We start from the raw sequence: 27,407 nt of genomic DNA on the forward strand, positions 1-27,407 counted from the left end.
CAAAGTTAGCAATTTCTCACTTTGGAAGCAACTCCACTTCCCCCTCCCCTTCCCCCGCATCAGTGATGATTAAATCACTTCCGTTTTTCGTCCCAATGACTCCATTGTTTGGGATGATGAAACAAAAGAAATAAAAAGAAAGAACTGGGGAAGGGGTGCGTGCACCCCCTTTAATTTGTAAACTCGCCCCCTCTTTATGGAATTCCTGGAACCACCCCTGCACATGGACTCTACTCTCAATCTAGACATTCAGTGACATTCTACTTTAGATCTAGGTTGTCTACTTGGTTTTTGCTGTACTGTGTAGTGTACCTGTAACTCATGAAATATCTCCCTCTCAGACTGGAGAACCGTTAACCCCTCTGTTTCAGTAAAACCAGTAGGTATACTTATAGAACAAAGAGGAGAGCCTCTTTTACGCCTTTTTAGTTTTCTTCTTGACCGAGAGTCAGACTCTATTACATGCCAAACGTACTGGAGGTTCTAGACTGTAAATAGTGTAAATAATACTCTACAACTGGAATCTTTTAGATGGTTAGGCCATTGATCTGTTGATCAATCATCATTTCAATATGACAGTGTCAACATGGTCAACTAGAAAAGGACTCTGAGAGCGCAGACCTCCGCCAAGCATGTAGCTCATTTCCACCACTGATCTTGTTCTTCCATAGATATTAGTGATTTCCACTTATTCATGCTTATAGTTATACTTACCTGTAGGTCCCTATACAGCATTGCCACTGTGCTGAAAGCCGCCCGATTTCCCAATATACTCTAGAAGCCTTTGTTACGTCATAAACCCTCAGCTGCACGGCGCGCCTCGCCCCAGCAGAAACTGGGGGGTGTTTCACAAAAGTTAAGAAGGACTTAAGTGCGACTGGTGACCAGTTCTTGTGTGCTATACCGTTAGTGCACCAGTTTTCAACAGGACCCAGATTTCGACACCCAGCAGATAATTCTCATAAAATTTTATACTCAATACAAATGTCTGACTTCAGCAATCAACCAAGTTATCAATCACATTTCTAGTCTTATATAAACACCGTTTGTCACTTGTCATCATAATCCGACGGTAGAATATTTAGGAGAAAAGCAACACAGTGTCAGCAGAAATGTTAATGTCAGCCATTTTTAGGGGTTCAAAACAATATGACGCATTTTGTATACATCGCCGTAAAATTAAATTCACCCGTGCCGGTTATCTTGCTTTAGTATCAGTTTGTTTGCCAAATCTTGATGTAAACCGTCTTTAGTAATTTCATGGCTGAATTCGTGATAAATGAGCAAACTTGTAGAAAGAGTTGGCTTTGAGAATGTGGCACCAGATTTCGACATTCCCATATCAAGACACGTTATAGAGGAAACAACAAGTTCTTGCGCCGGTATGATTGCTAGTTTGCGTCCACAATGCAGTGTACGCGTACTGTACGCGCCATGTGATTTCTGTGTGATGCGCGCCGTGATTGTGTTGAAAAATGATGCTGGGTGTCGAAATCTGATGCCAGCGACGGCGTGACGGAAATCGCTTAAAAATTGAACGCGAGTGATTTCAAATGGGAATTCGTTTAAGGCATATTATTATTGGCCTTTGTAGCTCAACTTCATATCGAAATTCCGAGGTAAAACCATGCAGTATTGATGGTAAACAAGGAAATGTGCTAAAGTGTCGAAAACCGGTGCCCTTACTGTACTTATCAGAATCTCAATAATTCTGCACAAGAACTGATCACCAGTCGCACTTAAGTCCTTCTTAACTTTAAGAACGGCTTTGTGAAACACCCCCCAGGGGTGTTTCACAAAGCCGTTCTTAAAGTAGCATGCACTTTAGTGCGCCCATGCAAACCTCAAATACGCGCAGCCTGAACTCCCAAGTTCATTGACCCTACCTGCCAAAATATAAAAAATCATTCATATTCATAAATTCCCCCAAAGTTCTCGGATCACTACCAAAAGTTAATCGTTTGTTACTTGTGTCATTCTCAACCTTTCCTGCAAGTTTCATTCAAATCAGTTAACTACTTTTTGAGTTATTTTGCACATGGACAAACTAACTATGTCTAACTAACGAACAAACAAACCAACGGTAACGAAAACATAACCTCCTCCCTTGGCGGAGGTAACTAGACATCTAGTACGTAGTAGTAGGCCTATTTGTAAATTGTAGACAGAAAGATCCGTCTGTCCGGAAGAGTCTTTTATATTTTTCACGTTATCGCTCTCCTCCGTAGACAATACAGAGGGGATCCGTGGAAGCCAGACGCAGTCTCCGCGGAACATTTCCCGACGGCCAGATGCAGACTGATCTTTCGGTCAAGCCTATTTCTTGTACTTAATCAAATGGACAAACGTGAAAGGCCTCGAATACATACTCATACATGTACATCGAGTCATGTCACATGTGCAATATGGATGGGCATCAGACAACCATGCAACCTTCGTAGTTCTCCATACTGGGGGAAATCAAGCAAATACAGTAAGAAGAAGAATGCCGTAGTACTAGATGCCTACATCATATGTATATCATGTCTAGATCTATAACGTTAGGGGATAGAGTACGCGCTATCGTGCTAACCAGTTGTGTTGCTATTAACACACGTCAGTCACCGCTTATCCTAACCGCACCGGCGCAGCGCGGCCCGACCCGACATCACTTCAACGCTTCGCAGCCCGGCAGCATGCCGTGGGCCCGTGGTTTACGTTTTCGGTGTCCGAGCAGTCCAAGCTCGCTTGATTCTTATCTTTTGGGAACAAACGATAAATAAAATGAATAAGATTGTATCTAGCTACCTAAATTTGTTCAAAGAATAGGAGACAGAGAAAGAACAGCGCTAACACAGCACACAAAACATCCACGATCATACGATACCTCTCTCAGCATTCGCCAATTCGTCAATACTAAGAACTTGAATTATGTAATCACAACAGGCTATCACCCTTGAACCGGAAGCTGTCAAAGCGCCTTTTTCGCGCGGGAGTTGTATGACTGTCCTGTCTACACAAAAATACATGGACGATATAACATGAACGATGAACACACGGAGAATGCATGCATGCACACGCAACACACAACAAGGGATCGAGTATTTCATAGATAGATTCTGATCCAACAAAGATATGTTTCGTTTGTCAGTTTTGACTCGCCAAGTTCCCAGCAGGAAGCACAACGTCTTTTTAAAGGCGAGCTAAAGATCAAATTGTCGCAGTTCCTACTCTTCCTCGTTCACGCAACGTAATATTGTAAAGGACGATGGTTCGGGCACTTCCTTCGGATCTCGCTCGTCTTGTACTGGGTAAGTTCGGGCGCACAGGCGTGAGGAATTGCGCTGCGCAGCCATTTCTCACTCACCTCTAGCCCGACCAGACGCTGTTACGCTATGCGAAAACAGCGTCTGACGAGCGCGGCATGCAGCCTCAAAGTGAGGAACCTCAACACAACTACAAAACTTAGGAAAATGTATACTTTTCTCCTTTAAACAGAATACTTTACTCACGTTAAATGCATGTTTTTATTACAGAAGAATAGTTCGCCACACTGGGTCCATGGAGACCACTTGCGATAAGTCCGTGGAACAAATAAAATGACACTTTCTGGCGCAATTCCATGGTACGTCGACGTACCATGTACAGCGACTGTGCTGTGTTCAAGTGTATAGTTAGGCCTGGGTCCTGTTTCATAAAGCTGTTCGTAAAGTTACGAACAACTTACGAGCGACTGGTGATCAGTTCTGATGTGCTATACTTATCAGAATTTCCATAATTCACCACAAGAACTGATCACCAGTCGCTCGTAAGCTGTTCGTAACTTTACGAACAGCTTTATGAAACACCCTCCTGGCGTGAAAGATTGTGTACCGTGTGGACATGCTGGATATGATGATCAATTTCGGTAAGTTTCATTGCGTACATTTGAATACTGATAGCATCAGATGTAGAGTAAATATTGAAGAGTATACTCGATGAGTTTGAGGTGACAAAAATTATGTTAAGTATCAAAATTCAAAGCTATCGTGATACGATTACGTCGCTCTCCTAGTGGTTGGTGGTCGCGCGCGTACAGCCCTGTCGCGACGTACCATGTACAGCGACTGGGCTGTGTATAGTTAACTCACCTCATGTGATCAGATCATGGTCATGGGGAGACGAGCGACTATACTTGCTATTAATTTATGCATTATGTAACTAATAAAACTTCAGTGAAACATTTACCATACATGACAGATATCAATAGCTCTTGTCTAAGTAAAACAAGTTGAAAATTTCCTTTGAGTTACAATTAGAACTCTAGAAATGATAGGCCTAACGCGGTTAGTTAGTGTGACTAAAATTGTTGGTAAATTTATAGAATAGCAAAAACAAAAAAAGTCTCAACTTCTATAGTCGATTATAAATTTAGATCTAACGTTTAATAGACCCACATCTAGAGTATCTAATATTAGAAACAGATCTATGTTCGTGTTTTTTTTTCCCCCCCAAGGAAAACAAGGATGTAATTAAATTTACAGCTCTGAAATTTCCGCTGCGGCCGCTGGAAGCTATCCTTGGCTGTACTGTAGAATTAGAGCGGCTAGTAGTAAACTACCGGTATGTTATACCAGGTATAGTGAGGTGCCCGCACCTCGTCGGGGGCCCGAATACCGTCACCCCGCTTAAAATTGTTACAAGCGCGCTAAACAAAAATGTAAGCCCGGGACTAGACGTCTATGTTCAGTACGCTTGAAACTTGACAGGGCTACCACAACCAAGCAAATTGTGGTGAAAACCGAACAGTTTTTCACAAAAATCTGAAATTTTATGAGGAATATGTGTTATTTTATAATAGGCCTATCATTGCGGTCACCCGCACACGTCTTTACGTGCTTTGTCTGTGGGAGCGCCGGTGACGAGTTGCGGGTCCCTTCCTTAGTGCACAACTATTCCGAATCGTTCGCGTTTGGCGACGATAGCTGCAAATTTTCAATATCGATCAGTGAACTTGTGATTCCATTGGAATCTTCAGCATTTTCCCTGTATGTGAGTGGGATTTTATAGAATTTCAGTGACGAAATGTGATTCAAATATGCACAAACATTAACTATGACGAGGTGCGGGTCACCCAAGTATACCACTGCCAGCACTCAATCTGTAGATTCTACTTAACGTACTATTGTAACTTTGTTACAGAGTTCTAAATGTACTAGGGACTCGTCCTCAATGGGTTAATAATAATTATTTCTTTCTCCAGACTACCTGCATTCTGAGGGTCTTCAGGAAAGCTATGACGTCTTCCTTCATGAGAGTCCTCATCTTGAGGAGATTCGCAACATCTCATCAGCAGCAGTTGGCATTTTGGTAAGAAAGAGATGGACTAGCTAGCATTGTTGTCAATTCAATTAAATTTGATTCCTCTGTCATACCATCGTTTCCAATTTTATAATTTGTACCTTCATTGACCTTGTACACACACACAGACACACAAATCATACAATTGAGGTGTCTGCATGATTTATTATGATATAGGCCTACCAAATATTAAGACAGGAGCACACAATGTAGATCTGCCAGTAAACTGAACAGGGGTAAGAAGAGCACCATTATTATGGGAACCCAGCTTTTGTTCTTTCTATTCTACATGTATACAAGCAAATGTCTATGAACAGTAGACCTGCTGTCTGTAGAGTAGACACTGCTAGTATCTAGGCCCTATATTTAGAGACCAAGAACGTCTGTGAATATACAATGAAAAAAAATGAAATCCATTTTCTGAAATCAGCTGTAAGTGAAAGTAACAAAAATTTCAAAAATACAACATTGCATATTGTAAAAGAAAGTGTAAAGAAGAATGAATAATAGGCATGGCTTTTGTACAAATGATTTGTGTGTGTACACAAAATTTGATTTTACATTTGGAGACTTCTACTTTTGCAAAATCTACCATCATTAATATTTGCTCGCTGTTGCTAATTTGACTGTAATGAAATTAAAAAAAAATAAATCATTTGTGATCAATTTTAGATTGTAATTGCAAGACTTTCTTGTTAAAACTGTTAACAGTTTTTTTTTTTTCTTTTGACATGTAGGAAGAGTGGTAAAATTGATGGTGGTTCATTGATGTATGTTTGTTATCTTTTTGTTATGTTTTGTTTAATTGTATTTTTTGCAATTGTTGTTGAGAGAGAGAGAGAGAGAGAGAGCTAGAGAGAGTCCCTGTATGTGCAGCTTTGCAGATATAGCACAGAATAAAAAATTAGGCCCTCAGTTTGCATTGAAACTCTTAACAGAAATTTTAAAGGGAATGATGTGTAGTGTTTCATCACTTTGATGGTGCAAGAATGCTGTAAACTTTATTATTTCATTTCATCACTTTTTAATTAAATATCATAATTTCCCATTGTCTGCATCTGTGTTCTACAGCCCCTTGGAGCCAAGAATCTGCAAGTAATTGTGGAAGAATACTACGAGCTGATATCACAAGGTAAGTCTTTTTTCTTGCTCATAGATCATGCAGAATATTATCTGTAGAAAGTTAAGTCTTTGTTTGCTTTGAGCGCTGTTTGGCACAGAAAACCTCATAGTGTTGTACACACTGTCCAAAGTCCCTGCAACATGGCACTGAAAGGTATAGTAGCATGGATGTAGAATTGGTAAATAAAAAGGAAAAAAAAAACAAGAAAAAAATGCATAAAGATGCAACAGGTAACAAATGTATTTAATAAAGATGCAACAGGTAACAGGCAACATTGCGGTAATATTAATTCTAAAGTATAATTGAACAGATAGAATTCTGCACTAGGTCTGCAATTTTTAGTATTTTATATAAGGTTCACCCCCACCCCTCACAAAAAAACAAAAAAAAAAAAGGGGGAAAAAGGCCACTTACCAATACAAAATATAAATTATGACGAATAATTGGTAATTGACTAACCCCACCGGGTTTTTTGAGGGACTTGAAACCACGGGGGGCAGATAGATCTCGGTCGTGGATCACTTGCAGAGGTAGAGGCAATGTAATCTACAAGACTGTATAGTTATATTTTTCAAATTTTAATTTATGTATTTTATATTAATTATGCAAAAAATAATTTTTTGCCTATAGATGAAAAAATATAGCAATATACATAAAAAAAAATAAAGCTCCAAGAATTTTTGATGAACATATTCTTTTCAATATCCTCAACAATAATATTGAAGCGACAAATTATTTCCTATGTATTTTATCGTTTATTGAATTTCTTATGCATTTCTTTTTTTTACGTTTTGTTTGTGTTTTTTATGTAAAAATTTGTCGCAGATACTTTTTAAAGCATAATCAGGTTAAAATAAATCATTATCAGCCATTGAAAGTAAAAATGTGTATTTTTATATGAATTAATTGCAAAAACACAATTTGCATTGGATTTGTACACAAAATCATGTTTTTGAGCAATTTTTGGATTGACAAATTTTTTTCAAAGGGGCATGGCTTCAAAATGGTATGCCTGGGAGCTACAAATTTGGTCTCAAAAGTTGCGTGATACTTGAAAGAAAAAAGTCATAAAATGTCGTGGTGAGAGCATCACGCGTTGCAGAATAATCACGCGAAACGTGGGAATAGGGTTAAGTGCAATCATTTCAGTTGTGCTTCTCTCGTCTTTCAAGAATATTCTGTGGAAACCTAACAATAGATCTGCACCATGAATTTGAACGGAACATATGGCATAGAACGTGAAGCAATTTAAACCATTAGATGGCATACAAGAAGATGACTTTTTATTAGCTCTGCAGGGTGTTGATTAAATATATTTGTGGATATAGAGTAAATGATCCTTCCCTTTATCCTGTTGCATACATTGCTGTTAGTCATTTTTGATAAGTCTGTGTGATATGAAATAGCAGCTTATAAGCAGACAGTATCTTCTAAAGTACTAGCTTTGTGAAGATACATTTAGTCACTTGTTTCATAGAAATAGAAAGAAAAGAAAATTCAGATAACCAATAAATTGAGGTTTGTGCTTTATTGGACAGTGTTGAGCAACTTCTTGTATCACTTGATGTCACTGGGAAATAAAAAGAATTTGTTGTAATGACATATGAATATTCCGCTCTCTCCACACAGATGCCAGAAAGGTGAAAAATGCTAATGATGCTCTATACAAGCTCTGGACAAGATTTGATGCCCTGCTGATACAAATCAAGTGAGTAGCTATCTTCAGGTTCATAAATGCTTGACTGCTGTTTTAACCCTAACTAGGCTGGGGGGGGGGGGGGGGGGGGGGCTCTGAGGCCCCCCCTCGATGTTCCGCACGATGTATTGCTATCGCGAAAAGCTATCACCGCGACGTTTCATGACTTTTTTCTTTCGAGTCTCCAGCATCTTTTGACACCAAATTTACGATGCCTGGGCGCGCGGTTCCGAAGTTGTGCATAATTAAGTACCTGCATGTCAGACCAAAAATTGCTCAAAAACGTGAATTCGTGTACAATTTCAATGCAAACTGTGCTTACAGGCACATTTCATAAAAGCATGATTATTTTGGGGTTTTATTGATTAAAATCAATTAATAACATATCGTCTATTGAGAATGAGAAGGGCGTTAAGTTGTCTCGAACACTATGAGTTTAGTGGCAACTTAACGCCCTTATCATTCTCAACCGACGATATTGTCTTGTTCGGAACAATGTTGCAGACAAATTTTATCGAAAAACAATGAAAAACATAACATTGGAAAAACAGTGAAAAACATAACATTGAAAAAACAAAGAAATACATATGAAATTAGAAAACAATAAAATACTTACGAAATTTTTTCTGATAGCACATTTTTTTTCTCTTACATTTGCTAAGGACACTAAAAAGAATATTCACACAAAAAATGTGCCTGTTTTGAGCTTTATTTAGTGATTTATACCAAATTGTCTGATTTCATGCATCGTTATGCATAAATTAGCATAATTAAACAAAAATGATAATTAAAAAAAAAAATTAACTTCATGGTACTTTAGATTACATCATAGGCAATGTGTGTGTGCCAATTTTCGTCGTGATTGCGCGGTCGACGGCTGAGATCTGGAGGGGGGGCCTGGGAGGCCCCTCCGGCTCTATCATCTACCGAAATAGCCCAGCCTAGTTAGGGTTAAGAATACCTGAGGATTCACTCATTCAGGACAATGATAATAGTAATTATTCAAATGATGTACAGGATGGAGTGGATCGGTAAGAATTGAATGTGCGAGTTTAACTTTGGATCTGTTTTAACTCACTAGTGCGGCAAGTGGGTTTTAGACTGTTTACAAAGTTAAACAAGAGCGTCCATTTCTCACCAATCCACAAATTAGGCCTGTGCATCATATGTTTTATAAAATGGGCCCATAAATTCATCAAATTCAACCTTTTTCCACTTTGTGGGTCTGGTACATCTGTACAAGGCTTGAGCCGAGTGTTCAGATTTTACCAGATGCATGGTTCAGTTTGGATCAGTAAAAATCAGTGCTTGATAATTTACCAATAAGATTGCAGAGATTCTAAGCCCATTTTATAATAGTCTTTGAATATGAATAAATGACATCATAGAATTATCAAGCTTTTTGCCCAATCTAGACTTTTTGTGCACAAAATCTTGAGCTATGAGGGGCAATGGATGGGTATGATGGGACATTAACAGTCAAGCTAAGCATGGAGAATGTGATTCACAGCTGGCTACTGCTGCAGTGGAAACTTCTTACTTATTTGTCACACTTTCCAAATTTCATCAGTGAAATTGACTTGCTTTTAATTTCACCTATGAAGGAATGATTGTACATACAGTGCACTCCTGTTGCAACGAACACTTTTCGATAGTGAAATTTTGTATGCAGCGAAGGAAAATTCATGGCCCCAAATTATCATCTAGGTATCTTTATACACTTCATTTGTTAGGATATGACGATATTTCAATGTTACCAAGGAAAACTGCCAGTCCTGAGGACTTCCCCATAATGGGAGTTGCCTGTATATCCTGCAGTATGTCTCAGATATTTGCACAATGTTTCTACCATAGTTTTATAGAGCTTGAATTTTAACAGTTTTTCACACCTCAAAATAATCCATCGGCACAGTATACTTGAGGGGGAAAAAAAGGGGGGGGGGGTGAAAGGTCTGACTTTAAAAGCTATCAGTGTACTAAAATTGAAGGGGTGACAGGTATTTACTGACAAAGGTGGATGAAGTTGAACAAGTGCATTTGTACAAGTGAACTTAGTGATGTAGAAAAGCTGTCATTAGGAAATGAAGATGTACTAACTGTAGTTTTAGTGATTGAGATTGAGACAGAACTTAAGACCTGATCGGGGTGTTTTTCTTCTTGGGCTTTGTTATAGAGTTTTCGTCAGTGAGCAGAATTAGAAAGGGTAGAAAAAATATGCATGTATATCTTGACCATTGATTTTGAAATGTATTGTGTCTGATTTCAGGCACCACTACAAGGGGAGTGGAGCCATAACAACTTTCACTGGTGAACTTCCAAGCCAATCAGGTAATGTGTACATATGTGACCCTGCATCACTTAACAACAAAAAGACACCAGACATGGATTTTTAGCTAAGGGCAGATTCTAAAGGAGCAGACTCCAAGCTTTTAAATGATGTGTAATCCAGATTCAAATGGACTCTCCAAACCTACCCTTTGTCTGCTTTTAGTGCTGATTGGCACAGAAACCCCATTATGTTTTGCAAACTGTCCAAAATCTCTGGTACAGGAAAAAACAACAAAAAACAATAAAAAAAAAACCTAACAACTAGTGGCTAGGATAAGCACAACCAAGTAGAATGGTCAAAGTGTCATATAAATTTGACACAGAGCAAGAGTGATGGAAGTTTACACCACCACATAATTTCATGCAACAGTGATGTTGGTCATACATGTATCTGTGTGAAAGTTAGATGAGGGATGATGCTGACATTACAGTAAAAAGACATTGGCTGTTGACATCTGTGTAGCTTTTATTTCTCTATTCACCTACCAATAAAGAAGTATTATTCTGCACTGAAATTCTACATATTACATGTATGTTAATGTCCATAAAAATGAAAAAAAAGTGTAAATCAAGTTGAATTACTACTAGATCACTCTATGAATTAACCCCATAATGATTGGATTCATTCTCTCAGTGAGGAGTCGGTACAGCCTGAATCGGCTCTACCATGAACGGTTTCAGATGGAGCGTGAGCAGGCTCAACAGAATGCCAACTTCACCGCCATCAAGAAGCAGCAACAGCAGCAGCAGCAGCAGCTGCAACAACAACAACATCATCAACATCAGCAGCAACAGCAGCCGCAACAGCTGCAGCCACAACTGCAGCAACAAGTCCACCAGCAGACCGTTCCACAATCCAGCGTGCAATACACCACCGTGGAGAGCCTGCCAGGCAACCGGCCGTTGGGTCAAAGGTCAGGCGACAACACGGTTGCCACCCCGCTCTCGGAACAAGCGTCGCAGATGCTGCCGTGCGAAAAACCATCCCCTCCACAGGATGTCTCTAGTATGTATCTTACGTGCTCTCTTGTGCGGTATTTTCAGTGAAGGGGGAGGGGGATGATTCTATCCAACATTCACACTTGTGCTATTATGAAGTTGTTTTACCTGTGATTTCTCATTTGCTCAAACTGATGCAGTAAGATTTTGTTTGTTTTTTCTCTGTCTTTTAGGCACCCAGTCTCAGTTCCTGACTCCGAGCAAATCCTCCCAAAGTCATCTTCAGAATGAAAAGATTATCGGAAAGTCACCCAAGAGAAAAAGGTTAGTCCTGATTAATTTAACATCTCAGTCTGATGGGAGTTGTGAAAAAAAGTTGTGCAATGCAGTGTGCGATATTGTTTAATGATGTGTCACAGAATTTTACCAGGGGCCTGTTACCCATTCTATTCATTCAATATTATTCTCCAACATCTGCAGTGCTCCACCCAGGAGAAAGCTCACAAGTGCAATGACGGAGAAGACGCACACGATGACATCAACAGGTGTCGACTCCACCTTTGGCCCGGACGAGATGCGAGACCTGCCATCGCCATGGGGATCGGTGGTGAACAACAGGGAGCTGGTAGAGAAGCTGGCAGAGAACATCAACAAGATGTTACCCTCCCAGTAAGCATCTTATCAGAGTTTTTAAGAGATTTTTGCTTTGAACTCCTCAAATTTTAGTTTGTTGTTGGTGGTGTGGATGTAGATTGTGCTTCTTCCATTATCCTTCTTTTTTTTTCTTAAACAGCACCTCATTCAAAATGTCAGTTTTATGCAATGTTTATGGCATGGAAATACCCTACAGGGTAGCTTTTGTTTTCTAAATGCAAACACGCAAACTAACATATGGGACTCGTTAGCAATACAACACTTCAGAATATCCTGCTTAAATGGAGGATTTGGACAACAGTGCCTTAAATGAAAGTGTGTAGAATTGTGTTAAATGCACTTCATTTGCAATGTGTGTATTCGAGTGAACCCTTTCACTTAGCCTGATTGACTCAGTAAAATAATGAAATGTGTCATTTGATGAGGTGCTTATTCTGATTCATGATCACCCAAGTGAGAACTATAGTTACGGGCAGTGCCAATGTCCAGTAGGAATATACTTTTGCAGCATCCGAGCACCGACTGGCTGAGTTTGTTCTTCATTTGCAAATGGATTCAATTCTTAATTGGTTACTACAACTTTTGATAAAGATGAGATGCAAGATAATCCTTTATGATTTATGTCAGTGACATGGCATGAACCTTGGAATGAAATGCTTCACTTGAGCCTTGTGACATTCAAGTTATGTGATTTTTTCCTTCTCATTCATCACATACCAAGAATTTTGATAGGTAGCCTGTCATTACAATACAATGATAATCATAATCATAATGATAATGTAAATGCCATATGTTTTGTGGGTTTTTTATTTCTGCATTATATCTTGTGAGTCATTCAATGTTCACAGAGATAAAAACATGCACAAATATTATCTCACACATACGTGTACTGGTACCGTATACAGTACACAATACATGAACAAGGTGCATGGTACCACTATACTCAATAATCACAAATTTAAACAGAAGCGAAATTGTTGCACAGTCCTGATTTGGAAAAATGAGACTCACTTAGCATTATATGGCATGTACAGTAGTCCTTTTTTATATCAGCTCAAAAAAAAAAAAAAAAAACATTCATCTTTGTCAGCTAGATATTTTTGCTTTTGTGTGGTTGCTAGGGAATCATCACCCCCCATGGAGTCTTTGCCTGGCAACGAGGTGAATGACAGCAGCCCCACCGCAGAGGAGAATCCAGGCGAGCAGTCCACCCCTGTTGCCAGTGGCAGCCAGGCCATCGATGACCTCCTCTCGGGGATGATGGCGGAGAACGTGCTGGAGGAGTTTGTGGACATGACCAGCAACGACCCCGCCTTCAACTCTCTCTTCTCGCTCTTCAACACAGACCGGGACAGGTTCCTGAACAACGAGCGCAAGAAGCTCTCTCTGACTCCGCCGGATGGAGAGGGTATGCAGAACAACACAATATTCTACAATGTACATCAATAGATTGGTCTGCATGCAACTTTCTGAAAGCTGTTGCTGGCTTATTTTTTGTTTCTGCATGAGTCGATGAAATAAAGTTGGGATGCATTACATGTCACTGGAAAGCACAAAGTTTTAGAAGTGTAGCACTTCTGAAGTGTCGGAAACCATTTGTTTTGTGATTGTATCAGGCTTTCTTGGAATTTAGTCACACTTTGGGATTTGTATAAAGGTGTGGAGGTGCAAGTGTCACAATATTTAAAGTATTAGTGGCCATTCCCAAGTCAATGCATACCACAATGATCTCAATTACGTAATTGATTCCCAGTGATTTAGGCAATACAGGCAATAGAAAGATAGTCCATGGGCCAGGCCAGATATTGGTACCACCTGAGGTGGCAAAAGCTTTTTGGTGTCATTTTGTTTGGCGGGCATAGATATGCTTATCGAGCTGTGATAGCATTTTCAAATGAGTAGCTTAGTCATAATAAATGAATTTTTAACCAATTTGGTCTCGTTGTTATATCTCTATACTTCTGAATCGAGACTAACCGCTATACAAAGAAGAGCACTGTCTTCTGTATGTTCCAATGTTCACAGGTGTTCTGTTGTAAACGCGGTGCACTTAAGTCTTTATTCAAGGCAGCGAAGGGAATATCCAAAGGTTATGATGTCCACAGCGCTTAGTCTTTATTCAAGACGGCGAAGGGAATATCCAAAGCTTATGATACAGTGTATATCCCTTTATCTAAAAACAACAACAACAACAACAGCAACAACAACAAAAACAATTCCTCATGAATTTTACTGTATTATTTATCATTTTCCAGTGAAAACGCTACGGTGACAACGCTAATACCACGCCATTGTCGCTTTATTTCCATCCAACAATGAAAAATAATGCAAAAACAATGTACCGGTACACTACAATACATTATAATGAATAATGTTGTAAATGAATGATTAATAATAAATGAATAAATTAATAATAAATAAATGAAATAAATGAGTGATTTTTGTTTAAAACTTATGTATTTGTGAGAGGGTAGTAGAAAAACAGTATAGATAATCCCTTTTATTAGGAACTTTAGATATGATAACGGTACATTGTTCTAGATAAAGACTAAGCGCACCGCGTGACAGCTGTGGACATCATAACCCTTTGGATATTCCCTTCGCCGTCTTGAATAAAGACTAAGCACACCGCGCTTGCAACAGAACACCTGTGGACATACAGAAGACAGTGCTCTTCTTTGTATAGCGGTTAGTTTCGATTCAGAAGTATAGGGATATGAAAACGAGACCAAATTGGTTAAAAATTCATTTATTATGACTAAGCTACTCATTTGGAAATGCTATCATAGCTTGATAAGCATATCTATGTCCGACAAACAAAATGACACCAAAAAAGTTTTGCCACCTCAGGTGGTACCAATAACCCATTTTTCGGGTCTTGGTCCATGGACTAAGAGGTCTCTCCAGAAATCTATGAGATGCCACTACATTCTTCAGTCCTGAATAACATCCACTGGCATTAAAGTCAGGCAAGACAAAAATGTCCATGCAGCATGAATTTCAATAGGTTGTTTACGTGTTCGCTCACAGGAGCTTATTTATCAGATATGTCTGTTGTGGATTATAAAGTATGCTACAGTTTTTCTTAACCCTCTTATGTCAAGGTCCAGTGACTTCAAAATTGCCATTGCTAGTCTTGCCTTTGGCCAGTACTGTGTTAACAAAGATTCTATCCCGCCAGGCAAGTACTACTGCAACAGAGCTTTTATCAACTTATTTTTCATTAGGTGATCCGAGAATCCTCTCGGATCACCTATTGTATCTGTACTGATTCTTTGTTTTTCTTCTTTATTTCTCCGCAAAAGTTGTGTAGAGGTTAGCTCAGAAAGTCCTCTGCCTATCAATTTCAAACTCATACCATGTATGTATCATGTCGCAAAGATGACAGATCTAATGTATCATAGTGATCAGTCGACCGTGACGTCACGATGACGTCATTATATGAAAACACATTTTCATTCATATCTCATTAATGGAATGAAATTCTTCAATGAAATTCACGTCACATATATTCCAAGTCAAGCGGATTCTACTCACATTCTCAAAATTCATATCTACCCTTAAGACGCGCGCGTTGAAATATTTTGATACTCCAATCGAGCTCAAAATTTTTTTGCACACGTTTCAGACCATTTGGAGCATTTTTTGAAAAATTGAAAAAATTGGACGGACGCGTACGCGCGCGCACATATACGCACGCACAGCTCATATACAATAGAAATTTCCCGTTTTTTCACACGAATCGGATGTCTGAAATGTCAAGGAATACTTATACCAAGTTTCAAGTCAATCCAACTCAATATGACGTCATACGGGCCCGTCAAAGTTGAAATTCCGCGCGCGCGTCAATGGCGATGTACAGTGCAACTATGCCAGAAAACCGCCAATTTTAAATCCAATTTTACTCGTCAGGATGGACGGTGACCCCCCATTTTCTTTACATATTCTGAAAGCTGATGAGTTGTACATATCATTTCATGGGTTGGCAATGCTGGAAAAATGATTAAAAGATATCAAATTTCTTAATAAATTTAAAAAAGTAAATTTTCAAAATGACGTCATCAAATTTCAAGTTCACTCGAGCGTATCTCACTAATGCTTTGCCAGTTTTCACCCAGATTTCAGTATGTTGTAGCTTATTAAATTTTCTTTCATTAATATAATAACAACATTTTGATTGGATGACATCATCATCTCGTAAAAATGTATTGAATGTAATCTTCTCAAATTTGACCAGTTTACGTGTAATCTCTATGGGAGTGTAGTTTTTCTGGAAATGAAAATTGACATGACTATCTTTATCGAGTACTACCTCACTTATGCTTCGGTGAATTTCTCCAAGATTTTAATATGTTGTAGGTGAGACTTTGGGCTATCGTTCGTGTGCCCTTCGTTTTTTCATACGATGTCGGGATCACGTCAAAAAACTTGGTTAAATTTAAAGCTTAACTTTGATGATTTCATATTTCTTTCTTTCTGCAACTTTCTTTGCAATAACTCAAGTAAAACAGCCCCTATCACCCCCATATTTTGCACATGTTTAGTGCATGTCACGTACATTATTTTATAAAATAACAACTACCTGATCGGACGCCATCTTGGGTATGTAAATTAGGGTCAAAGGTCATAAATGTTTCATCCTGTATCTTGGTGAATACATGTTCTATCTTTCCCATATTTTGCACACGTAAAGACCATGTTACAAGGATCATTTCACAAAATAACCACTTTTCGCTCAGATGCCATCTTGTCTTGGGGTCAAAGGTCATACGTACTTTTTTCTTTATCTTCGTGATGACGTGTTATCTCTATGGGTGGGAATTTTTCTAGATGTGAAAATTTACATGATTGTCTTTATCGAGCACTAGCTCACTTACCCTTCTGTGAAAATCTCCCAGATTTTAATATGTTGTAGCTGAGACTTTGCGCTATCGTTTGATTGTCCTTCATTTTTTCATGTGATGTCAGGAAGACGTTAAAAATTTTGTCTGAAATTAAAGCTTATCTTCGATGTATAATATCAAGATATTTCTTTCTTTCTACAACTTTCTTTGCAATAACTCAAATAAAACAGCCCCTATCACCCCTATATTTTGCACATGTTTAGTTCATGTCACGTAAATTATTTCATAAAATAAAAACTACTTGATCAGACACCATCTTGGGTATGTAAATTAGGGTCAAAGGTCATAAATGTTTCATCCTGTATCTTGGTGAATACCTGTCCAATCTTTCCCATATATTGCACACGTATAGATGATGTCGCAAGAATCATTTCACAAAATAACCACTTTTTCCTCACATGCCATCTGGGGAGTGTAAAGGTGGGTCAAAGGTCATATATATTTGTTGCTGTATCTTCGTTATCTAGTGTATACAGACTTTGGTACCAAAGATGGCAGATATAACTCCCTTTTCTAAATGAGAATCCAAACATCACACGGCCAATGTCTCTAAAAAAAGATGAAACCTGTATGGTCATGCCTATTGCGATCAGGACTCGAATCATTGATAAAAAAAAATCGGATCACCTTAATTTGTCAGTAATGACAAATTACAATCTCTAGTTTATTATAGTGTTGATCTTATTCATAGTCATTTTAAAGCCTGCAGTGGTAATTATGAAACTCAAATTGTCATTGTTCTTGCAGCTGATATGGACTCTTGTGTGAGGCCTGCCGATGGATCAGTGTCGTTTCCAGGTGCCATGTTATCGCCCAATCAGAATCTTTCTCCCCTCATGGACATTACCTCCTCACACGGTCAAACTGCAACCGAATTGCTGGCAGAAGGGGGAAGGGCAGGAACAAGTGCCAGTGCAGGAGGATCAGGGTCAGTCATGGTCACAGGGTCAGTGGAGGTCACCGAGGCAATCGGATGCGAGAAATTGTCCGGGGAGAATGACTTATTTACCATCTCCGATAGCGAACAGGTCTCTTCCCTTTCTGTGCTGGACAGTAGCAAGTTCCCAAATACAGTGGTCACACGCAGTCAGCCCGAGGCCTGTACAAATCATCAAGATATGGCGGGAAGTATTAGAGAAAAGTCAAACTCAGTGGGTAAAGGAGCGGTCAGTCCCCGTTTCAGTGGGACTCCCCAAGGTCTTTCCTCTGGACGAAGGCACAAGACAATTGTAAAGACCTTTGCGGATCTGAAGACAGGCCATCACGTTCGGTCTCTGTCTTTCACCAGTGGCCAAAGCCCAGATAGGAGATTGTCAAGGGGGAAGGAAGGAATATGTGACCACGGTAAGCCTTCATCATCATCACCCAGCTCCACCAGCTGCCAGGAGAGATCTGTGGAGGTCGCTGATGGAGGAAGGAATGACAACAGCACCGGCAGGCGCCAACACACCAATGAGAGTACTCCGTCCAAGGTAACCACACCCTGCGCTGTCACCAGGGTCTACTCGCCCAAGGAGAAAGTGGTGGCACGGCTGTTGACCACACTGCCCTCCACGCCACCAAAGGTGCAGATACAGTCGCCGATGAAAATGGGACTCAAAGCGAAAAAAGTGGTGATCATCAAGACGCGGAGGCAAGATGTAGCAGGAAAGTGTGCAGGAGGAGGGGGAGCAGGAGGAGGAGGAGTAAAAGTTGGTGGTGGTGACGAAGCTACGGGTAGCATTTCTAGGGGCGACCCATCTGACAAAGGTGTGGCAGCTGCACATGGAAAAGAATCACTTGTAAATGGGGGCTGTGAAAGCACACCTCCCGGACTGACTGCTGTCAGCGTTACAAGTCGAGTCACTGTGGAAGAGAGGAACTCTGATGAGAAAAGCACAAAATCTGCTGAGTTAGCAGCACACCTCGCTTCTCCCGCCAACTCCACGGGAACAGAAAGTATTGATGGGACAGACAGCACAGGCAGTGTAAACACTCCACCTGATGGAAGCCAAGATAAGATAACTCAGAAAGGTGTCAAACGCTCCCGGCAGAGTGCAGAGAAAGTTAAGGTGAGTACATTGTTGGCAGCCTGGTTGAGGATCATAAAAATTATTATCTGTTATTAGCTCACCATTTGGTTCAATTGAGCTAGACAAGACAAAGCCTCCAAATTCTTAACCCGTTGAGGATGAGTCCCCAAGTATACTCGGGCCCGTGTCTATGGAAATGTGTGTAGTAGCAAAATCAGTCCGTTCTCAACGGGTTAAGGCGCAAGATGAAATCTTTTGCGGGAGCATGTGCAAATATATTAATGCAACTGGAGATAAAGTTTTAATGTTACACTGTTGGGAACTACTATTTATTCGTAGTCATGGGCTTGCTGTATCTATCCCTTCATTTCCAGGAGTAAGTTGAAAGTTATGTTTTTGTTTTATTTCCCAAATATGGAGATTTACCATACAAACAATGTTAAAGGGTGTGTACAGTTCTGGTGGAGGTGAGGATTTAGCTTTTAACGTTTTGCGAGATATTCAGAAACCACTCTATAAGATGTCAAAGAGCATGCAATTCTAAGGGGTATCAAAAGTTTATTTGATGAAAATCGGTTTTGAAATGGCTGAGATATCCCAAAATAAGGTGAAACAAAGCGATCCTAATGAAAGCGTGGCCTGTCGCCTTTTATTATTATCACTTTTTTTGGATATCAGCCATTTGAAAGCCAATTTTCATCAAATAAACGTTGAATCCTTCAAATTACATGCTCTGTCATATTTCATAAGAGGTTTCTCATTATCTCACTTAGGAATGTTCAAAACATGAATCCCCACCTCGACCAGTACTGTACAGTCCCTTTAAAGATGAGAGCAAGAGGTTATTATTAACCCGTTGAGGACTAGTCCCTAGTATTCTCGGGCATGTGTGTATGGGAAATGCGTGTTGTGGCAAAATCAGTCCGTCCTCCATGGGTTAAAGGAGAGTGGTAAAGATGTTCGGGTGGGGGGGGGGATTTTTCTTCAATGTATCTCCCTCTATACAAATGAAATGTAAAAAAAAAAGGAACCAGAGGGAATTGAACCTGTCATCTACTGGTTTTTGGGCAGACGATTCATTACCAGCATATCCCTGGTTGCTACATCACTACTGGCTACCAGAGATAGCCTGATAGTAGAGTCACTGCCCAGAAAGCAGTAGATGACAGGTTTGTTATCTACTGGTTCCTCTTTTCTGACATGTTTGTAACAAAGTATATCAGCAGTTGCAATCTTACTGTGCACAGGGAGACATACTGTAGAAAAATCATATCCAAATGTTAACTGGAAAAGCACTCTGAGAGCACAGACCTCTGCCAAGCAGCTCATTTCCACCACTATTCCTAAGCTTGTTCTTCCGTAGAGATCAGTAATTTCCACGCATACGTATGCTGAAAATCGCCTGATTTCTCAATATAGATTTTTTTTAATAGTGTATTTAGGGTTTAGGCTGCACTGTGCATCTATACACGTATTATTATCAAGACATCTGCTTTTGTGTTTGCTCTGTTGTGCAGGCTTCAAAGAAGACCAAAAAAGGTAAATTAAAGAAGAAAGACAACTTTGGATTCCCGCTTGATCTGGATGTGGACAAGTTTTTATCACAGATTGATTATGAAAGCTGATGGAGGAGACGATTCTTACTATCTTCTTCTGTTCCGTTTGTTCATCGGGCAGTCATCTTTTTTTCAACAAATTCAATATGAATTATGTGGATTACAATCTGAATGTCTTGGTGATGGTTTCTCGCACAGAATAAGTTGGATGTGGTTAAGGGATTTCTGCATTACAGAAGAACTTGTCGTGTAATCACATTATTTTCTTAAAAATTGTTTCCCAAAGTCATGTTCTGACACTGAAATCAGATTTCTAACCTCCTCCCCCCATTTGTAAACGATTTTCCATTTAACAACTGTTCCACAAATTCCATAACTAGTCAAGCATATGTATATCCAAGTACATGTACCATTGATAGCAAAATGATATACTGTACTGTGAAAGTGGATAGTTTTCTTGTGAGTAATTTTTTTTGCGCTCGTCCAATTAAGATGAGTTTCACGTGTTTAAATCTCCACGGAATTGAGAGAATAACTACGGTACTGGGACATACAGCAGGCAGAAATATTGGTTTGCTTTTATTTTTGTGCTTATTTCTGGTTGTGCGAAATGCACTTTACAGTAATTCAAGGTTGAGCTAAGCTCCACCTCCTCAACCGTTTCTAGAGGTGGGGCAGTTTAGACTTCAAATGCCCACTCGTGGTCGAGCAGAACTTGAATGGAAAAAAAAAAAAAAAAAACGTCTCCAGACCACCATGGATGTGATTGATTTTGGGAAGAAGTGTGATTCAAGTTTGCTGGAATCAGACTTTCAAAACTATTTAAACTCAAGTATCAGGAACTCTATTTCAAAGGACATGAACAAATGGGTGTTACTGTTTAGTCTTTTGGCAAGTGTGAAGCTGCTTTATACGGTCATATTTTCTCATATCTATGTCTTGATGAGCTGTAACTTCCAGCAAGGCATTCAAAGTTATTCTTCATCTGTATGAGAGTTTTGTGTCCAAACACAATTGTTACAGGCTAATACGGTGATTGTTTTACTTGATGTGGGGTTGGGGACTCACCTTGTGCATTAATGTGATTTTGTTATGTTTCTTTGTTGTGTTTCTGTGTCACTGTAAGTCTCAGTCAAGTCAAGTCAATTCAAATCAAATTTACAAACGGTGTGATACAAAATCACAGTATACTGTATTCAGTTTTACCTACAAAGATTGTATTACATGTAGTCACATGATCCCAGAAATAATTTTGTATCTCAACTCAGAAGACTGAGCATTTCACTGGTAGCTGTAAGATTCAAAGGCCTTATTTTTGTGATAAGTTATGCCATCAGATGAAGTGAACGAAATTTCCCTCTACACAGATAAATAGATAAATAAGTAAATAAATAAATGAATATATATATGCATATATATGAATATGATAATATATATTGAAATTTAAATTCTGTTCAAAGGAAACTTTGTCAGGTTTACTTTTAATTACCCTGATACAATGCATAATGATATTGACAAGCAAAATGTAAACAATATCCTTACACCATACTGATGACCCTATGTGATCAAAAGTGTATTCTCAGTACATATTTTGGCTGCAATTTCATCTGCAATTTCATTGACATAATATGTTAGGTGAGACCTATCAACACTGTTAAATGAAAAGTTCCTGAATAAACTGGACAGACACTGTTGGTCTAGACCTGGGCATCAAAATGCATTGTAGTTGGACTGGTGAAAGTAATTTTTCTTTTTGTTTGTTTTTTTTTTTACTTATTCATTAGCTTCATACATAATTATTAAATCATTTTGTTTTTGGGTATAACTATAAACAACTGAACAAAAACAAATGAATACTTTCAAATGACAAAAGTCAACAAATCAACCAGATGTAAAACTTTAACATACTTGCCAACTAATAAGATTTTATCAGATTCAGTAAGATTTTTTACATTGAAAATAGCAAAATAAGATTTTCTGTCAGAGATATAAGATTTTAAAAAATATTTAGATATACCTTTCATGTGTATTTTCTGAAGATTTGACTGAAAGTAAGATTTTTAACTTCAGTTTGCATATAAAATAAGAAAATTGCAATCCACGAGTAAGATATCATCTTGAAATGTTGGCAGGTGTGCATTAAGAACGCATTTGCCCACTGCACATCATACACTTTTCTTCTGGATCATTGCAAATAAAATATTTCATTATTATTATGTGAGCTTTAAAAGAGAAGAAAACAAAAAGAAAGCATAAAGAAGAAGGGGAGGGGGAAAAATAACTTTCAGGGCAATGCATCTACAACCAGCACAGTTGACTTTATATTCCACATACTAAGAATCTTGCTATAGGATTGGGTAAGAGCTGATCACGTGATAAAGCGTAGTTTTGCCCATCACATCACCTGAGAAGAAAAGTTCGTTACACCCTATGACGGTAGTCATTTGGTTTCGCTGATCTCTTAGTCCACACAGTCCTAACGCGTGATATAACTTACAATTTTGAGTACGCGTGAAATAAAAGTGCATTGCACTGTGGTCTATCATTTGACCTGGGTCAAGTGATAGACCACAGTGCAACGCACTTTTATTTCGGTGCCATGTGCGGGGAGCGGAGCAAATGCGTTGTTTTGTTATCTACACGCGCATAAGTCTAAAGTAAACTACGTAGCCTAAGCCCTGAGGATACATAAAAACAGCTAACACAGTTTCAGATGTGGAATAAATGGGAATATCTAGGACACTAGATGTGGAATATAAAGCAAATAATCAACTTTCAGTTTCAGGCAATGAGACAAACTATCACTTCCTCGGCGATCTGAATGTGTACGCTTTCTTTCCTCATCAGCTGTGCTTCGGAAAGATAGTTACATCCAGATCGCCTCGGAAGTGATAGTTTGTCCCATCACCTTCACCAACGTTGATTATTTGCTTAATAGCTTTTGTTGTGACTAGTAGCCATGTAGCATGTAGACTGCTCTGCCATTTGATGCTGCTCAGGCTTCACAGTCACCTTTACATACAGATTATGGCAATGGGCCATCTTAATTTGTGCCCTCAATGGCCATTGCAGCCATTTGCCATTTTTCAACAAAGTTACCTTTTTTTTTTCTTGAAAATTTGCTAATCCCAGAAGAATCAGACAAATCAATATTTGTACACAACCATCATATCATCTACAATGATATTATGATATTTAAAGAAAATGAACAAAAATGTTGGTTTAAATGTTCTATTTACAGCATGTCAAGAGTGGAGGCTGATAGTAAACGGTACTTAAAGTATTACTTTGGTTCAAATAAAGACCGCAAAAACAAGCATCGATCTGTTCTAATTTCTAGTACTTTAAATGACTAGTTAAAAAAACGTTTTTTAAGACGATATCAAACTACATTAAAATTACCTAAATAAACCCATGTATTGGTGTTACAGGCAAGCATAATGATGCTACATAACATGCTGTGGCTGAAATTAATGTAGGATATTAAAGAGTGTAATGTTATCACAAGCAAGCATGGTATTCGGCCCAAGTCGCATCCATAGATAAGCCGGACTTCGGGCACGGATATCCACTTTATTAGTTCATAGAGACCATTTTCTGACTTTGTCCAGCCCTGTACTATAGTGCTATATTATAGTTGATTGGAGAAAGAACAGGATTTGTCAGTTGGGGTGGGTCACTGACGTGTCCACCCTGGTAGACCGCTCTCTTAACATGTTGCACCAGTGCTGCATGGTGGTTGCTGAAATCTTTTTCACATCGCTTCTCTTTGCCTTCTCTTTGCAAAGAGTTTTCATCTAGACTGAATGTCTGTGTATGTGCTTGTTTTGTCACTGAGCATGCAGGATGACAAATAATTATTTCAGTGGACCTCAAAACACATTCTGGTTTGTCACTTGGTGGGCAAAACATTTTCAGTGCGTCGGTAAGTTTTGGAAATGCCCACAGAATGCCCATTCCATTTTCTTGCCGTATCCATCAAAGCTCAATATGCCTACCACCAATCACAGCCAGTCAGTAGTAGCATACTGGTTTTGCCACCAGTCGTCGTGTGTTGAAATTGATGTTGAAAAAAATTAGGATATATGCTCAATCCTGTAACTTAAATCTGTTTGTAAAAGGGGAGATAACTTAATATGAGAGAACTGAGATGATGCAAATAAGTCGAATTGAAGTCAGTGAAGTCTTGTAGTGCTCTGATTTATTCTGAAGGCAACTCGCCCTTGGCCAACTTCCGATTGAATATAATTTACGTAAACAATATTTACATATATGTATTCCTATTATATACAACCAATGGACATAAATGAAATGGAGGACTATAATAAAGTGGAGGAGTCTAATTCAGTAAATCAACCAATAAGCAAAGAGGAGCATGAGATGGTAAAAGGAAGAGGGAATGATCACATAAGAATGGGAGCTGTCTGGGCTCAAAATTCCCATCTAATGTCTGATAGCCAATGTAGGTATTGTGAGAAGAGTGCGACATCATTGTTTTATGTCATTGTTCTAGTGAGGCCGTTCACCCCCTACTTTGCTTCCAGTTTGTTTTGTAGAATTTTGAACAGTTTTGTTTTGTTATTTATAATTGGCAGTATTGGTGGATGTTGATCGTTCTCCAAGACATGTAGTGAATGTTTTGAACTGGTCTTGGCCGATCTTGCTCACACTTTGGATTGCCCTCACGTCTGTGTGATATGTTACTCTTTGTTGTCTGCTGAGGAGGTTGAGAAGTGTAATACTCATCTTCTTCAAAGGGATGTCCATGATGTTCAATCACACTGACCGGTGCACTGACATCTTCATGAAATGATGATTGTACACTTGATGTCTGGTCGTGATGATGTATGTCCACTTTTCTATCGCCATGTCGACCATTTTGATTATCCTGGCAACTTCTGGTCCTGCTACCATCCAGCGTCGAAGGGCTTGTGGGTTCTCCGCAAGACCAGCAACTCCACCATCTCCGTTGTACTACTTAGGCAAAATATATATATAACATACATACATAACAAACTAAATCAATTAAGACTCTAAGGTAATGGAATGGCCCTCTTGCAAAGATCTTGGCCATAATCGAGATATCAGCTACCATTTCAATTAGTAAAGATGTACAGACATGGTTGTAGAAAGCTTAGGCGTGTATAATCCTATAATCCTGTATTGGTCACTGAAATGCTATGAAAAGTACATTAACTGTGCTTCATTACAATTGTTTAATGCTGCTTCACTGTGGACATAGACACTAACACTGTTTAAAGTCTGGCATCAGTACCCATCTTGCTCACAGCTAGCTGAAAATTTAAATGACTGATGATCATAAACTTACATTAAGAACACACATTTTCCAAATACAAGATAACATTTGTTATTATTATTTTTTTAAATTGAAAGGTTTATTTATTCATGTCGTACATCAGAGCCCAGGGGATAAATTGCATATAAAATAACTTTACAAATAATATGTCAACATTTAAAAGTCTTGCAATAAAATATAAACTGCAAACCAGCTAACAAATAATCACGCAAGAGATTGTGAGGTCTTTGATATAAGAAAAGTATAAAGAAACTTAAATGAATAAATAGTAATCATTAAATATGTCATGAAATAATGAAATGAGGACACAGATGACATTGAAAAGAAGGAAAAATTCATGTGAACTTACGTTTGAAAAAAGACAACAGACTACACACAACAGTGTGTAGCCTTAATTAAGATGTACCTGTATAAACAAATTCAAACTTTCACACGAATACAAATTATTGAACATTCACACATGATATAATGAAGGAAATAGCATTATTCAAATCAAAACTTTAAACAATTAGGAATGTAGGTCTATGTGCATTGCAGTATAAACATATTGCACACATTCCAAAATAACTAAAAAGTTGCTGTAATGATCTTTGTGAGGATACGGTATATGTATTACCACCTCAACATCAAAACTTCAATATTTCCTTGTTGTAGTAGAAATGGTGCATCTTTATCTCATGAGAGAGACGAATGTGCCATCAAAGCATGATCATACAATATTCTTTGTTTGTTACTACTGAGTTAGTGTGGAGCCCTAATGTAGGCATTGCTCTGCTTGTGAACGTGGGGACAGAAGAGAACACCCGTTGTGTCTTCTTTACTCCAAAGTTATGCCAGCATTGAACTGCTTGGCTTCCTCTGGGTGTTTCATTGCCATAGTTAGCCATATGCCTCTAAGATGAAAATTGGCCCATGTAGGATAGTTTATGATTATAAGATCGTATAGAACCTACTAGTAGCTAGCTCTGACTTCTGTTAGAGCACGGAGGCGAGTTATTTCACCTTCCTCGATTAGAGAGCATACTTATACATTGTGCAGCTATGTCGCAAGGAACAAACAAATACCAACACATCATAATCATTATTTTGTAACTCCAGTTCGTCACAGTTGCCCAGGAGTGAAACTGGGGACTGGTTTGTTGTCGATTATCATAATTTCTCTATTCTTTGACTTCCACTGTTTTCTCTTCATGTCGTGCACTAGGAGATATGTTAAATAGACATATTTAGAATGGTCTGCAGTGCAGTAGCTAAACTTTGGTGGGCCCTTCATGAGTTACTTTCTCAGGGGAAAGGCATCATCTCCCACGATGAAGTAGGGAAAATCCTGCTCATTGTCTGGAAGTGGATCCGATGCTGGGAATCGAATGGTGTTGTCCTCCAGTGCCCCCCTCCCTCCCCCCAGGGTGGACTGGTTGAACACACCCGCATCTGAGGAGGAGCCGTTAACCCCCACCTTGCACCACAAGAAGAAATAGTTGTCATCCACGACGGCCAGGGGCACCATTGAAAAGAAGCGCTAATGTAGTTGTAATAGAGCGATCCACTTTTCATGGGTT

At 38.9% G+C, this 27,407-nt stretch overlaps 1 protein-coding gene across 1 annotated transcript; it reads left to right on the forward strand.

The window, feature by feature from the left end:
• The first annotated feature begins 3,069 nt into the window (after positions 1–3,069).
• On the forward strand, positions 3,070–22,234 carry LOC140242344 (uncharacterized). The gene is made up of 11 exons (XM_072322080.1): positions 3,070–3,290; positions 5,222–5,328; positions 6,391–6,451; positions 8,072–8,150; positions 10,405–10,466; positions 11,101–11,500; positions 11,565–11,729; positions 11,886–12,074; positions 13,181–13,467; positions 17,711–19,014; positions 20,493–22,234. The coding sequence occupies exons 1-11, from the start codon at positions 3,248–3,250 to the stop codon at positions 20,598–20,600; spliced, it is 2,805 nt and encodes a 934-aa protein (XP_072178181.1). The 5' UTR covers positions 3,070–3,247; the 3' UTR covers positions 20,601–22,234.
• The last annotated feature ends 5,173 nt before the right edge of the window (positions 22,235–27,407 follow it).

The sequence above is a fragment of the Diadema setosum genome, chromosome 19 (genome assembly GCF_964275005.1).
Source record: "Diadema setosum chromosome 19, eeDiaSeto1, whole genome shotgun sequence".
In the NCBI taxonomy this organism is placed as follows: Eukaryota; Metazoa; Echinodermata; class Echinoidea; order Diadematoida; family Diadematidae; genus Diadema; species Diadema setosum.

What these genes read in the sequence shown, in the direction of transcription:
- LOC140242344 (XM_072322080.1), top strand. Translation starts at nt 3,248, where the DNA reads ATGGTTCGGGCACTTCCTTCGGATCTCGCTCGTCTTGTACTGG. An exon ending in GCCCTGCTGATACAAATCAA is followed by an intron (nt 8,151 to 10,404) that starts GTGAGTAGCTAT and finishes GTCTGATTTCAG; the next exon opens with GCACCACTACAAGGGGAGTG. An exon ending in TGAACTTCCAAGCCAATCAG is followed by an intron (nt 10,467 to 11,100) that starts GTAATGTGTACA and finishes TCATTCTCTCAG; the next exon opens with TGAGGAGTCGGTACAGCCTG.